General features: G+C 33.1%; 1 protein-coding gene across 11 annotated transcripts in view; it reads left to right on the top strand.

Moving 5' to 3' along the window:
• Positions 1-16,572, top strand: part of Ccdc18 (coiled-coil domain containing 18) — a 109,540-nt gene that overhangs the window by 80,235 nt on the left and 12,733 nt on the right. For 10 of the 11 annotated variants that reach the window (XM_047553010.1, XM_047553036.1, XM_047553082.1 and 7 more), the window contains 5 exons: positions 457-600; positions 2,368-2,571; positions 6,575-6,712; positions 9,756-9,956; positions 13,714-14,184. In XM_047553010.1, the coding sequence (XP_047408966.1) occupies positions 457-600; positions 2,368-2,571; positions 6,575-6,712; positions 9,756-9,956; positions 13,714-14,184 (1,158 nt within the window). The remainder of the gene's footprint in view (positions 1-456; positions 601-2,367; positions 2,572-6,574; positions 6,713-9,755; positions 9,957-13,713; positions 14,185-16,572) is intronic. The other variant, XM_047553065.1, reaches the window with a different exon arrangement.

Here is a 16,572-nt window from a genome sequence, read left to right as displayed (position 1 = left end):
TACATCCGGTCGGTTCTTTTTATTTTTTTAAATTTTGAGACTGCTGAGGCCGATCTCAAACTTTTAATCCTTCTACCTCAGCCTCCCAAGTCACTGGGATTATAGGTGTGCATCACCACAACTTTTTCTGTATATTTTTAATCTCATGTATATATTACCTATAAAATTATGTGTAAGGTCATGTAACATTTGTTGTTTTAATGTACCTTTCTTTTCTTATACAAATTATGATCGAAACTTTTATCTTTTTAATATATTTAAAATGTACACATAAGCATCTTATTAAGCCCGAAAATTCATGTTTATTTCCAAATGATGATTATTTTAAGAAAATATTTTTTACTTTGCTTTTGATATTTTAGATATGTGTATTTAAAGTTTGAATTATTCAGAACATAGCTATCATTGTTCTATTTCCTTAATTACATTAATGATGCTCCTCTGTTTAAAATTAAGATAGAAAATTTAAATGAAAAATTGCAAAATGCCAAAGAACAGCTTCGAGATAAAGAGTTTGTAATGCTACAAAATGAACAAGAGATAAGTCAAGTGAAAAAGGAAAACGAAAGAACACATCAAAGGATAAAAGAAATGGAAAGTGTAAGCAAATTATTTTCCATCTAAGGAAAAAGTATCCTCAAAAGAGTGAAATGAATCTTTATTTTTTAAACTATTAAATTTTAATATATAGAAACTGTGCTGTATTTTTAGGTTACATATTTGTACAAGATGGCTTAAGTTTCTTTAACTTTTTAAAATATTGCGATGATTTACAATGTCTTATTTATCTTTTTATCCTCTACCTTCCTTTACATGTTATCTCTCTTGCAATCTATAGTGTAATAGACTTGAAGATACAGATATTAGTAAGAGACAGTCTTTTTTTGTTTGAGGAACTCCATGCAGAGAGTGGATAAACAAATGATAATTGTACATTATTAAAACCAGATATATTGTTACCATATGAAGTTTGATGACCTCATGTCATCGGTTTGCATGTATGTTGATTGGTGAGCCCATTTATCCTGCTTGCCTTTTTAAAAAGTGTATTTGTTTCTAATGTCTAACTTTTTCTTGTTTTTAAATACTCAACTATTAAAATTTCAGATATAGCTCTTTATTGTGTTAGATTGTCTCTCTGTAGAATATAAATTCCATAAGGGTAGCTACTTTGACTCCTTTATTCACTCCTGTATCCTCAATACCTAGACTGTACATAACATAATAAGTGGGAATAAGTATTTGTTGAATTAATTACATGTATAAATCAAGCAGGGTCTCTGAGAGTAAGTTTAGGCCCAAGTAGGGAGGGGGGAAATGATGACTACTCCTGTGATTACTAGCTCTATCATTTCTGATCCTCTTAACCAGCAAAGGCTAAAAATACTTATATAACATTTTTATTAATTTGTAACCTGTGTCTTTCCAAACATGAAGGCCCTAGTGATCTCTAATGGTTTCTTGCCTTCTTATTCCTTGAAGTCAGGTGTCATTACGTACTGTGTAACTTGTCTCACATGGGTGAACTAGAACTGACTAATTTTCTTCTTTTTTTTCTTTTTCTTTTCTCCTCTAAGAAGCAATACAGGTTGAGTATCCCTTATCTAAAAAAATTGGGACCAGAAGTGTTTTGGATTTTGAATTTCTTCAGATTTCAGACTATTTACATATATATATGGGACATCTTAGTGCCTTATACTCATAGCCTGAAGATAATTTTATATAATATTTTCAATAATTTTGTACCTGAAACAAAGTTTCATGGCATGGAATTTTTCACTTGTGGTGCCATGTTAGTACAGAAAGTTTTTCATTTTCAGAATGTTGTAGATTTTGGATTTTCATAGTAGAGATGCTCAGCCTACTTTACTCAGGATTTAATTGAATCATGTAAAAATATTTCAGAGGGAATAATAGCCCCAATGACAACTTTTATTGTCACAGAGAGTAAAATCATAATCTTAACCCAGCTATGTCTATTAATGGTGAATTTTAATTATCCATGCAAATGTGTTCTTCATTTTTATGTGAATAATTAAATATTGACTTTTTTCTCTTTGTAGTATAATATATATTCTTTCATAAATGTTATATTCATAATAGTAAAGGATTGTAAAGCTTGTATCTAAGTGATGCAAAACAAATCACTAAGAGCTTCAGACTTGTTACTATACTTTTGTCATTTTCTTATTAAAAAGTTTTTTTTTCTGAATATCAGTTCCATAGTGGGTAATACTCATTGTATGTTAAATTTTATAGGGATTTAATCGAGGGAGAAATTTCACTTACTAAAAAAGAAACCAGAATAAGAAGTACGTTATAACTATATTTCATTTTGAAACCTGCAAATAATCTTATGCTTTTCAGGTTATGAAAGAGCAGGAACAGTATATTGCTACTCAGTACAAGGAGACCATAGATTTGGGGCAAGAATTGAGGCTGACCCAGGAGCAGATGCAGAACTCTCATACAGAATTGGTGGAGGCTCGTCGTCAACAAGTCCAATCACAGAGAGAAATAGAAAGACTCTCCAGTGAGCTGGAAGACATAAAGCAACTCTCTAAAGAGAAAGTAATTCCTATTCTAAATAATTTCATATTACTGAAAGATCTTTAAAATTTTTAACACTTTGAACTATATTTTATAGTTCTTGTAAAAAATGAACCGTGTTGCACAAAAATGTGAATGTACAAAGAATGTGACTTAGTGCTAGAACACTTGCCTAGCATGCATGAGTCCTTGAATTCAAACACCAGTACTGCAAACAAAATAAAACAGTATGGATGTACTTAATACCACTAAATTATACACTTAAAAGTGGTTAAGATGGTCAATTTTATGTTTTGTACGATTTACCACTCATTTATTTATTTATTTTGGTATTAGGGATTGGACCCAGGAGTGCTTTACCACTGAGTCACATCCTGAGCCCTGTTTATTTTTATTTTGAGGCAGAGTCTCATTAAATTGCTTAAGGCCTTACTAGATTGCTGAGGCTGGCCTCGAACTTGCTATTCTCTCTGCCTCAGCCTCCACAGTCACTGAGATTACATCCCCACCAATTTACCACCTTTTTAAGAGAAGAAAAAAAGTTATCTGTATTGTACTTAGATAACTTTGTAATTAACTAGAAAGTCCTTCAAAACTGTTTGGACTGAACTAATAATTTCTTGATAAGTTGAGTTATAAAGCACTTTTAGGCTTTCAAGAGGGTATGAGCTATTATTTGAAGAAAAAATAAGCAAATCTTTTTTGAGTAAAAGTTTTTACATTTGTAGCCACTTTTATATATGAACACTGTCTAAATTTGTAACTATTGGAAAACCTGCAGTTCAGAACCCTTGGAGAGGTAAAGTGCTTTTATGTTTTCTCAGTATTTGGTATGAGGCTAACAATTGGTCTTAAAAAATATTTAGATCGATTTACTTGTGTTAATTACTTAGACTTTAAGGCAAATGTGTGTTGATATTTTAAAAATTTAATTTGGCATAGATATCGACTTAAAATATTTTTACCTTTAATTTTGATAAAACCTAACTATGCTGTAATTCACACTTCTAAATGATTAAACTAATAAAGAATATATAGGAAATTTTTACTAACGATATATCAGGTATTTGGGGGTCTGCTAGGAAAAGGGAAGCTGTCTACTTTTATCTCATTCCTGTCCGTATTGAAGTATAAGATTTATTTGGTAAGATAAGCTCACTTAAAAGGTGAGTTAAGTGGAATTATTGAAATAGTGTTTTTAATGCTGGGCACAGTGGCACACACCTATAATCCAAGCTGCTTGGGAGACTAAAGTAGGAGGATTGCAAGTACAAGGTTAACCTGGGCTACTTAGTGAGATCCTGTCTCAAAAATAAATAAAAGAGGATCGAAGGTTTAGTTCAGTGGTAAAAGACCCCTGAGTTCAATCCCTAGTCATGCTAAATAAATAAATAAATGTATGTACATATATGTTAATATTTATAAGCATATATATTAAAATTTTGATTTTTTTTTTTTTTTTTTTTTTTTTTTTTTTGAGAAAAAGGGAAAAAGGTTTTTTGGTCCAGGGATTGAAACCAAGGCACTCAACCACTGAGCCACATCCCCAGCCATTTTTAATATTTTAATTAGAGACAGGGACTTGTCAAGTTGCTTAGAGCCTCACTAAGTTGCTAAAGCTGGCTTTGAACTCATGATACTCCCACCTCAGCCTCCTGACCCGCTGGGATCACAGGTGTGCGCCACTGCACCCAGTGGGAAAAAAGATTTATTACTTTGCTAGCAAAGTAGAAACACAGGGGACTCCTGTCCTAGAAACTGTGATTCTCCCCAACAGGGAAAATAGAGGACTTTTAAAGAAGTCATTCAAATACTTGCTTTTCTTTTTTTTTTTTTATTTTTTTTTATTTTTTTTTTTTTTACGTTTACATAGGGTAATGATGTTTATTTTATTTTTCCCCTCCCCCCCACCCCTCCCACCCCTCCCACCCCTCCCACCCCTCTTTTCCCTCTACACAGTCCTTCTTTCCTTCATGCTTTTTGAAATTTTATTTTACATATTGATAGACCTTTATTTTATTCATTTATTTATATGTGGTACTGAGAATCAAACCCAGTGCCTCACACATGCTAGGCAAGCACTCTACCACTGAGCCACAACACCAGCCCCTCAAATACTTTTTAATGTTTTAAGTGAAGGTGGAGTCATGTTTATCTTTTGATATGGGCCAAACCTTAGTTTAGTTTAGTTTTGTTTTGTTTTTGTTGTTATTTTTAGTTATACATAACATTAGGATTTATTTTGACATAATTATAAAAGCGTGGAATATAATTTGTTCCAGTTCAGTCCCTAGTACTTCCTTTTTCCCTTCCCTCCTCCCTCCCTCTGTTCCCTTCCCTCCACTGATCTTTCTGTTATTCATTTATAGATTTTTTTTAGCATCTTGTGGATATGCATGATGGTGAGATTCACTGTGATATATTCTTATATGTACATAGGAAAGTTAGGTCAGATTCATTCTACTATCTTTCCTTATCCTATACCTCCTCCCTTCCCTCATTCCCCTTCATGTATTCCCCTGATCTCTCTTTTATTTTTTTTACCCTCCACCCCTCATTTTGGATTAGCTTCTACATAGCATAGAAAACTTCAATCTCTGACTTTTTGGGACTGGTTTATGTCACTTAGAATGATAGTCTCCAGTTCCATCCATTTACTGGCAAACGCCATACTGTCGTTTTTAAAATGACATACTCTAATAGTTAATACTCTATTATGTATTTATACTATATTTTCTTTATCTATTCATCTGTTGAAGAGCACCTAGGTTTGTTCCATAGCTTGGCTATTCTGAATTGTGCTGCTCTAAACATTGATGTGGCTGCATCATGTAGTATGTTGGTTTTAAATCTTATGAATATATACTTCTTCCTTCCTTCCTTCCTTCCTTCCTTCCTTCCTTCCTTCCTTCCTAGGAATTGAACCCAAGGGCATTTAACCACTGAGCCATATCTCCAGCCCCCCCCCCCCCGCCACACACACACCTTTTTCTTGAGACAGGGTCTCAATAGGTTGCTTATAGTCTTGCTAAGTTGCTCAGACTCACTCTGAACCTGTGATCTTCCTGCTCCAGCCTTCCAAGCTCATGAAATTATAGGCTTGTGTCACCACGCCTGGCTACCTACCTACTTTCCCTCCCTCCTTCCTTCTTTCCTTCCTTCTCTTCCTTTCTTTCTACCATGGGACATTTTACCATTGAACTACATCTTTATTTTGACACAGAGTCTTGCTGAGTTGTTGAGTGTCTTGTTAAATTGCTGAGGCTAGCTTCCTACTGGGGATATTCCTGCCTTAGCCTCCTGGGTTGCTGGGATTACAGATGTGGGCCACCATGCCTGTCTTAAATTGTTTATTTATTTAACTTTCCATTTAATATTTCTTAACTGGGCTTGCCTGCAGATTACTGAAACCACAAAAAGCAAAATCATCAAAAGCAAAAACCTAATTCACTTAATGGGACACTACTATATATAATAAAATTAGTTAAAATAACAAGCACAGGTAATATAAAATAGCATTAAATAGGTTTGGATAAAAACACAGCTCATGGGCTGAGGTTGTGGCTCAGTGGTAGAGCACTCACCTAGCATGTATGAGGCACTGGGTTTGATCCTCAGCACCACATAAAAATAAATAAATAAAAATAAAGGTATTGTGTCTATCTACAACTAAAAATGTATTTTTAAAAAAACACAACTTATCTTGTTAAGCAAATAATGCATCTAGTGAGCAAAAATTCAGAGTCATGCCTAAGAAGACTGTTATCTGCCAAAGTCAAAGTTCAGCATGCTGTGGTTACTAGTTTGCTTTTACAAAAAGCATTGGTTAGTGAACTTATAGTATGGTAGCAAACGATATACTAATACTTTCCTAAAGTCTGTTTTAAAGTATACCATTTAATTAGTTAATTTTGAAATGTGTTGTATAAAGATTAAACTGCTTCCATTAATGCACTGGATTAGTTTATCTATCCTAACCAAATAAACAAGTTATATAATCTTTACTCAATATGTCATTTTTAAGGAAGCACATGAAATTCACTTAGCTGAAGAATTGGGGGCTTCTCAAGTACGTGAAGCTCATTTAGAAGCAAGAATGCAAGCAGAAATCAAGAAATTGTCAACAGAAGTAGAATCCCTCAAAGAAGCTTATCATCTGGAGGTAAAGAAAATTTTTAATTTGCTTTGGTAACTCCTACTAAAGTGGGTTGACCTATCTGTACAAAAGTATGAGTTTAGGGCTGGGATTGTGGTAGAGCACTTGCCTAGCTTGTGTGAGGCACTGGATTCGATTCTCAGCACCACATAAAAATAAATAAATAAAAATAAAGGTATTGTGTCCAGCTACAACTAAAAGAAAAGTATGAGTCCATCTAGCTCTTAAGTGTTCAATATAGAATAATATATTGTAAGTTTTTTTGTTTGTTTGTTTTTTTTTTTTGGACTAGGGGCTCTTAACTACTCCAGCTCTTTTTAATTTTTATTTTGAGACAGGGTCTCACTAAGTTGTTAGGGCCTCGCTAAATTGCTGAGGCTGGCTTTGGACTTGCAATCTTCCTGCCTTAGCCTCCCCAACTGCTGGGATTAAAGTTGTGTGCCTCTGTGCCTAGCTATAGTCTTTATTTCTGATAGTTAACCACACAATTTTATCTTCATATACAGTGAACTAATATACTGTAAGATTAAGAGCTTGAGTTCCTGAGCCAGGCAGCCTGTGTTCTGTCTTTGCTCATCACTAAGCACCTGTATGACCTTGGACAAATTACTTAACCTTTCTGACTAAAGGGGATATAATGGTATCTATCTCATAGAACTTTAGTGAGGATTAAATGACTCAACATAGTAAAGCTCTTCCAGAGCCTGGCTCATCATTATCATGAATTATAAAATAGTACTTGCAGAAAACTAATTAGAAATATTTAATAACTGATATAAATAGTTTCATGTGATGTCAGTCTGTACTGCTTTGTAATTTCCAACATTTGTTCTGAGAGGCAATACTAGGACCTTTATAATCTATCAGTATATCATGGGCCTTATACAAAAGGCAGTATTATTGATTAGAATAGTATTTTTCATCTTTTAAAAACTGTATTTGAAAATATTCCCCAAAATCTTTGTATATTATCTAAAAAATTTCTTATTGAACTTGGTCCTAATAAAGCATTTTTTCAATAAAATAAGGGTTGAAGATATGTTTGTATTAGGGCCTCACACATGTTAGGCAGGCTGTATACCACTAAGCAATAGCCCCAGTCCAACAAAGATTTATTTTTAGGCAATTTTTTTTTTTTTTTTTTTTTTGTGGTGCTGGGGATTTGAACCCAGGGCCTTGTGCTTGTGAGGCAAGCACTCTACCAACTGAGCTATATCCCCCGCCCAAGATTTATTTTTAAAATGTGTGTTATTTGAATATAAAACTGAGAGGATGCAGTATTAAGGTAATAATTATAAAAAAGATCTTAATTTTTAACAGTATTCTTTTTTTAAAATGCAGGCATCAGAATTGTCAAAAAAGTCACTTAATAATTGCAAAACTCCTGATTTTTTGAGATGAAAATGAGGTTGTTTTAACCTTTCATTGTGGAGAATTTTAGAGATATTCAAAAATAGGATAGTATAAATAGTGTAAATCCCCCTATGTTTATTATTCAACTTCAACAGTTATCAACTTGTGACCAATTTTCTTTAATCCATCATATGCTGCCTACTTGCTATGATCTAAAAGGGAGTACTTTGGGGAATGAAAAGGAATACTGTTAATAATTACACTAAGACACCAGGCATAAAACCAAATGCTTCTAAGCATACAAGGAAGTGTGGTCAACATATCTTTAATGTCACTCATTTCCCTTCCTTCCTTCCTCCCATTATTCAAAGATTCAATGAAAATTCCAGATATAATTTCATCTGGAAACCTTAAATAATTATCTGTAAGAGATAAGGTCTGTTTTGTAAAACCCTAATCTACAATAGTATTTGCATGCCTAAAAATCAAGAGTAATTCCTTAATATCATCAACTCTGTGGTCATTGTTCAAATATCCCCAGTTATCTCAAAAATGTTCTTGTAGCCATCTTACTCCAGTCAGAATGGCAATGATCAAGAATACAAACAACAATAAATGCTGGCAAAGTTGTGGGGAGAAAGAACAATTGTACATCGTTGGTGGGACTGCACACTAGTTCAACCACTCTGGAAAGCAGTTTGGAGATTCCTCAAAAAACTAGGGGTGGAATCACCATATGACCTCGCTATCCCACTCCCGGGTATTCTCCCAAAAGATCTGAAATCAGCATACTTCAATGACACATTCACATCAGTTTATAGTTAGCATAATTCACAATAACTAAATTATGAAATCAACCCAGATTCCATTAGTAGATGAATGGATTAAGAAATTGTGATACACACACACACTCACACACACACTGTGGAGTTCTACTCAGCCATTAAAAAGAATAAAATCATGGTATTTGCCGGTAACTGGATGAAAATGGAGAATACCATGCTAAGTGAAATTAACCAAACTCAGAAACAAAAAAGTTTAATGTTTTCTCCCATATGCAGAAGCTAGAGTGAAATAAAGGAAAGGGGGAGGGAAGGATACGATTACATAAAGAGCCAATCAAATGCAAATTAATAAATGAATGAAAGGAAGTCTAGAAGAAAGAGAAAAGAGAGCAGGGAGGACAGGAAAGAAAAGGGGTGATCAAGAATGGAAATCAATTTACATGTATGTCTGAGTTTGTTGGGATGAACCCAACTACTATGTAAAACCATAAAGATCTAATAAAAAACGGACACTTGATAATAAAACATGCAAAGATCAAAATATAAATAAGTATGGTTTGTATAACTACACAATTAATTATAATAAAGACCTTTTTAACACTAGAGAAAATTACCAATAAATTTTCAAATTTAGAGTTACCTAAAAAAAAAGGCTTTATAGTTTATTTGTTCAGATCATAATCCAGAGTTCATTGCATATGATTAACTGTTAAGTAAATGGAAGACTATGTGTTCCTTCTCTCCCTTTTTTCCACTAGTATTTTATTTGTTGAGAAATCAAATGTTTGTATCTTTAAACAGAATTTATTTTAAGAAAATGTAAGTGGTAGTAGCAAAGTATTAGACTTGTTGAAACCAAATCCACTCTGTATTTTCATTCTCTTTATTTTTATAATTTTGGGGCTATGTAGATGATTTCTCATCAGGAGAACCATACAAAGTGGAAGATATCTGCTGACTCTCAAAAGACTTCTGTTCAGCAGCTAAATGAACAATTAGAGAAGGCAAAACTGGAATTAGAAGAAGCTCAGGACACTGTGAGCAATTTACATCAACAAGTTCAAGATAGAAATGAAGTAATTGAAGCTGCAAATGAAGCATTACTTATTAAAGTAAGTAAACATCTAAGTAATGAAATAGTAAATTTATAACCTGTTTTTCCTGTTCTTATAGTTTGTAAAGGACTTTATGGCCAATTATTGATTGACCTGTTTGAATAAAAAGCATGTATTTAGAAGATGAATTGGGGAAATTACTAATATGATTTATGTCATGTTACCACAAAAGAAATAATTTGTATAATCAAATATAAACCCATCTAACAAATAACAATTATGTTTGAGGGTTTGCCACTAAGAAAGTAGAAGCAGTTTTCAAAACCAGTAAAATGTCTTTAAAATTCAAAAAGTAGAAGTCCAAAATTATACTTAGAACTTTTTTTTAGTGGATTTAAATATTTAAATATAAACATCATTTTTAAAGTAGCCAGTTACTATTTATTTACTTTGTTGATCTTGAAAGTTTTCTCTGGAATTTGATTTTTTTTTCTCTTCTTTCCTTTTTTTTTTTTTTTTTTTTGTACTGGAGATTGAACCCAGAGGTACTTTACCACTGCACTACATCACCAGCCCTTTGTTTTTATTTTTTATTTTGAGACAGGATCTCACTAAGTTACCGAGGGCCTCACCAAGTTGCTGAGGTTGAACCTAAACTTGTGATCCTTCTGTCTCAGCCTCCTGAATTGCTGGGATACAGGCATGTGCCACCACGCCTTGCTGGAATTTCAAATTTATATCAATAAAATGCAAAGAGATTTAAAAAGTTCCCAGGCTCAGTGGTGCATGCTTTGTAATCCCAGCGACTTGGGAGACTGAGGCAGGAGGATCTCGAGTTCAAAGTCATCCTCAGCAAAAGCAAGGTGCTAAGCAACTCAGTGAGACCCTGTCTCTAAATAAAATACAAAAATAGGACTGGGGATGTAGCTCAGTTGTTGAATTTAATCCCTGGTACCCCTCCACACAAAAGTTAACACTGGTTCAAAATTGAGTAAGGTATTAATGAAGTCCTTAAAAAAAAAAAAAAAAAAAAGAACAAATAACAAATGATTTTATAGCAAAATGGAAGTTATAGAAAAGGAAAAAACTAAACCAAATAATACCTTAGAAACCTTTCTAATTCTATACTAACCTGAGCACTTAAATTGATTTTGTCATATAGTTGATATTTATAGTACTAGATGAAAACTGTGTAGACATAATTTAAAATTATGTTTAGGGGTTTGGGATAGAACCAAGTAGCAGAGTATGGGCTTAGCATGTGTAAGGCCCTAGTTCAGTCCCCAGCACCAAAACAAAACCAAACAAAAATATGTTTAGGCTGAACATTCTATTAATACTTTTTTATTAAAGCACTAACACTCCTAGTGTTCTGGAGATGCATAACATACAAATTAGAACACTTCATTGTGAAAAATCAATCTTTAAAAATTCAAAGATTCTTTATTGTAGTCTCTTAATATAGTAATTACCTCTGCTTACTTGTTAAATATTACCAATGATATGAATTCAATTAAACTACAGATATTAATCATTCACAAGATTTTTAAATTCATCTGCTTAGGAAATTGCAAAAATATTGACTGTGTTCAGTAGCTTTGTGTGTGTTTTATGAGATACTGGGGATCGAACCCAGGGCATTTCACATGTGCTCTGCCACTGAGCTATATCCCTATCCCTTTTTTTTTTTTGAGATAGAGTCTTGCTAAGTTACTCAGGGCCTGGAACTTGTGATCCTCCTGACTCAACCTCACAAATTGCTGGGATTATAAGGATGTGCCACCATGCTGGACCAGTAGTAGCCATTTTTAAATGGACCATAGATATAGAGAGCTCATAGAACATGTACTGTGATTAGCCAGTAAATCAGTCAGAAAATAGAATCCCTTATTGTTTGATACAGCTCTCAAAGTCAACCTCAATGGACTTTAAAGTCTAAACTGAAGAGGAGTTAGGAAGATAAAAGAGAAAGAAAAAAGTCTGATAGAAGTATTGAAACAGGCATAACTGTAACAACTAAAAGTAGCTGTAAGTAATAGGAAACAGTTCCATTGACAACATATATGCTAGTATTTGAGAGCAATTGGAGCAAGGGCAAAGCTAAAACAGTGATGGCACACTGTTACAATTGTAATTGTAATAATTGTTACACATTATTACAATAATGTTCCCGAAGTGACCTTCTTTGAGTCTTAAGAAAAAGGTTAACCAGATGTGGTGGCACACAGCTGTAATCCTGGCAATTTGGAAGGCTGAGGCAGTAGGATTACAGGTTCAAGGCCAGCCTTGGCAACTTAGTGAAACCCTGTCTCAAAATAAAAATAAATAAATAAATAAAAAGTGCTGGGGATGTAACTCAGTGGTAGAACACCCTGGTAGTTGGAAAGAGAGAAAAGAAAAAGGAAAGGTGAATTATTTTTAGCATATTTAGTATATATACTATCTTTTATTAAAAAGTTATGTTATCCTATGTATCCAAGAAATGTTTCTCAATTATAGCAAGACAATACATATCAGGAAAATATCCCCTAACTCCAGCTGTATACAATCATATGTCAACTCTATGACTACTTTATTAATTGTAGCCAAAAATGTGAACTTAAGGTTTACTACAAAAAAATTCTTGAAAGCAGGGCACTGTGACACATGCCTATAATCCCTTGGAGGCAGGAGGACTTTGAGTTCAAAGCTAAACTGGTCTAGACAGCAAGACCCTGCCACCAAAACAAAAACTTGTCACTCTTTCTAGTCACTTATAAATGGAGTTTACCCAAATAAAATAGTACAAAGTTCTCAAAAACTGGAATGTGCAGGTTAAAGTTTCATTTTATTATGTACACTGTGGTTATGGCAGTTTCAGTTATAGACACAGTATTTTTAGACACCAAACTTAAAAATGGAAACTATCAGATTAAAAGTGACTAATTTAGAAATATATATCTTAAATATACTGTAAGAAAAGGAAATTCATTTAAACAGGAAGCTACTGTTATTTTTTCATTTTGAGGCGGTACTGGGGATTGAACTCAGGGATACTCAACCACTGAACCACATCCCCAGCCCTAATTTTTATATTTTATTTAACTTTTAAAGTTAGAATATTGTATAACCATAGAAATGAAAAGTTGTACCCCAACACATACAATGAATCAAAATGCAGTCTGTAAAAATAAAACAAATAAATAAAGTTAGAATATCCCTTTTTTTTTTTTTTTTAAGGCTTTTTGATTTTTCAGTGTATGTCTCATTCTCAGTGTCCCAGTACAACAGAGTACCCAATGAAAGACATGGGAAATAACACAGATATAATGTTTATTTAATAAAGATTGATTTATTAAAGATTATGAACCTCTATTTTTTTCTCACAATAATTCTAATTTAAGAAAGCAGAATAGCTGATATCTATTTATTCCCTTTTAGAAATTCTAAAGGGAGTCTTTATATGTATCATGTTTCTCTATATATTTGCAGAGACATTTTTAGGCGTGAGCTTTTTATTCTTGAATAGAAATCACAATTGTCATTAACACCAAAAAAAATCTATAAAGAAAACCTAGTTTTCATGGAATTCCATTGACTACTTTAGACATAGTTCAAATGAATATATGTAATTATCTCAAAATGAAGCTATCTTAAATAGTAGAGGGTTTAAACAACACTTGGAAAATTTTCAAGAGTTGCTATAAAGATACTTCCTATCCTGAGATGAAGGTTGACGTAGATGACCTCTAAGAGTCTGATTTTCTAGGTAGTTCATTCATTTAACAAAAATATACTGAGCACCTTCTATGTACTGTGTATCATTTTTCTGCAGGAATCAGAATTAACCAGATTACAAGCCAGAGTTTCTGGACATGAAAAAGCAGAAGACATCAAGTTTCTACCAGCTTCCTTTAAACCTCTCCCAGAAATTATGCCTGATGGTCAGGATCCGAAGTTTAGTGCTAAACATTCTCGCACATCTCTTTTCAAGTGCAGGAAACTGCGTCGCTCTATTAGTGCCAGTGATCTTAGTTTCAAAACTCACGGTAATGAAGATCTTTCTGAAGAATTACTACAGGACTTAAAGAAAATGCAATTAGAACAGCCTTCAACATTAGAAGATAGCCATAAGGAACTGACTTATACGCAGTCAGACTCATTTAAACCTCACACATATAATGTAGATGATGATAGTTCTGAGAGTAATGACTTCAGTACTCTTAGTGGAATGCTAAGATACATAAACAAAGAAGTGAGACTATTAAAAAAATCTTCTATGCAAACTGGTGCTGGTTTAACTCAGGTATGTGTTTCATACATTATAAGTTGTAATAATTTGTCTCTGATAAATATTATTTTATTATTTGGAAGAAAATTCATATATAGATTGAGTATCCTTATCCAAAATGTTTGAGTCCAGAAGTGCTTTTGACTTCTTTAGGTTTTGGAATATTTACACATACATAATGGACACCTTGAGGATGAAACTCGTCTAAATGCTAAATTTACTTATGCTTCATATATCCTGATCCTAAAAGCAATTTTATAAAATAGTAATTTGTGCATAAAACAAACCTTCATGGTGTGGAATTTTCCACCTGAGATGTCATGTTGGTACTCAAAAATTGTCATTATTTGGAGCATTTCATATTTCAGATTTTCAGATGAGAATACTCAACCTGTACATATGTGTGTATGTATATGGAGTTTTATTTTATATTCCTTCAGCCAATATTTAAATGAAGCATACCATGTCTTGAAAATCTTGTATCTGTTTGTCTTAGTCAATAATAGTCATATAACATAAGTGCTAGAAAGGAATAAAGAAAAGATAACTTTTGGGATAGACAAAAGGAAAGGAATCGAAAAAATTCAGAAGACTTAAAAAATTCACAAAAACGCAACTTAAAAGTGTCTAGGAAAAAAAAATTTTTAAAAGGAAGGTATTAAATTTTATACATAGAGTATAAAATATATACATAATCCCAGCAACTCAGGAGTCTGAGGCAGGAGAATTATGAATTCAAAGCCCGCCTCAGCAAGAGATGCACTAAGCAACTCAGTGAAACCCTTTCTCTAAATAAAATTTTTAAAAGGGCTGGGGAGGGCTGGGGAGGTAGCTCAGTTGGTAGAGTGCTTGCCTCATAAGCACAAGACCCTGGGTTCAACCCCAGCACCGCAAAAAAAAAAAAAAAAAAAAAAAAAAGGGCTGGGGATGTGACTCAGTGTCCAAGTGCCCCTGAGTTCAATCCCCAGTAACCACCCCTGCAAACATATATATATATTTATTTACTTATATGTATGTTTTCCTATATGCCAGCATATTTATATATGCTTCTTTGGGTGGTGATATGAGATAATAGGGGGAAAGAAAGGCAGAGAGAGAGCAGAAAGCAGAATGAAAAACAAGAAGGAATATTTAATTGAAAAGAAATCAGAGAAAGTAGGTTCTGAAGGTGAACATATTCCATAATTGTGGCATAATTTACTGTTCACTTGGGCTCTGTGAATCAGAGAAGGTAATTATTGGATATCACTGACCTTCAAAAAGTTGTATAGTGATTAGTCATTATTAAAAAGTAAAAATAAAGTCAATTCTCCTCATTTTACTTTTTGACCCTAAAGTATTTCTTTATGTTCATCTTTTTTTCTTCTTAAAGAGAGAAATGTGGGCTGGGGAGATAACTCAGCTGGTAGAGGCAAGCACAAGGCCCTTAGTTCAATCCCCAGTACTGCAAAAAAAAAAAACAAAAAAAAAGAGAGAGAAATGTAAACTCTTCCTTTTTGGGGAAAATTCCACAAATATTTTTTTTTTCTCTCTCTTTTTTTTTTTTTTTTGTAGTGTTGGGTATTGAACTTAGGGCTTGCACACTAGACAAGTGCTCTACCAGAGTTACATCCCCAGCAAGCATGTACTTTCAAACCTCTAATATTCTTGCCTATTTTGCTGCTGTTTCCTCATTTAACCCACATCTTTAGATTTTTTTATATCTTTCTTTCATTTCCAGACATCTTAAATTCATACCTTCTCTATTTATACTGATTGTTGCTACCTCCTTATGATCTTTCCCACTCTGTAATTTCACTGTATTTGACTTTTGAATGTTAAATTTACTGAACTGTATTCTTCGGTGTTACAAAAAAAAAACCTCAAAAACAAATTTAGTAGTCTCTTTTCTCTTCATCTTTTATAAATTTAATGATATCCATCCCACCTCCTGAAATTCTCTCCTTTTGATTTTTATGATTTTTTTCATTTTTCTGACCCTCTTGTATTTCTAATTAGTTTCTTACTTTAAAAGCTGTTCCTCATATTCCTCATGTTCCATTCTATAGCAGTTAATCTGTAGTCTGCATATGTAAATACTCTCAGATGCTGTCAGCTTTTTTCAGATTCTCTTTTGATTAATTTTCAAACACATTGATAGCTTTTTGTTGACCTAAAAAGTTAGACAAAGATTTTTAAGAATAAATCTAAGAAAGAGACTTTTGTGGCCTCTTTTCATGTCTTCATATTCTTCCTTACATTTAAAAGCGTATAATTTTCTATTCATAGGGAGAAAACTATATAAAAAAATAAGAATCTTAATGGTAAAACAAAATTTATAAATTTTGAAATTTCAAGTATAACAAACAGTGCAGGTGGCATAATAAGTAAGGCAATACTCACTAATATTTTTTAGAATTAATT

This window comes from Sciurus carolinensis, chromosome 1, assembly GCF_902686445.1.
Source record: "Sciurus carolinensis chromosome 1, mSciCar1.2, whole genome shotgun sequence".
Lineage (NCBI taxonomy): Eukaryota > Metazoa > Chordata > Mammalia > Rodentia > Sciuridae > Sciurus > Sciurus carolinensis.
The sequence above is the reverse complement of the archived record's forward strand: the minus strand, read 5'-3'. Positions and strand labels throughout refer to the sequence as shown.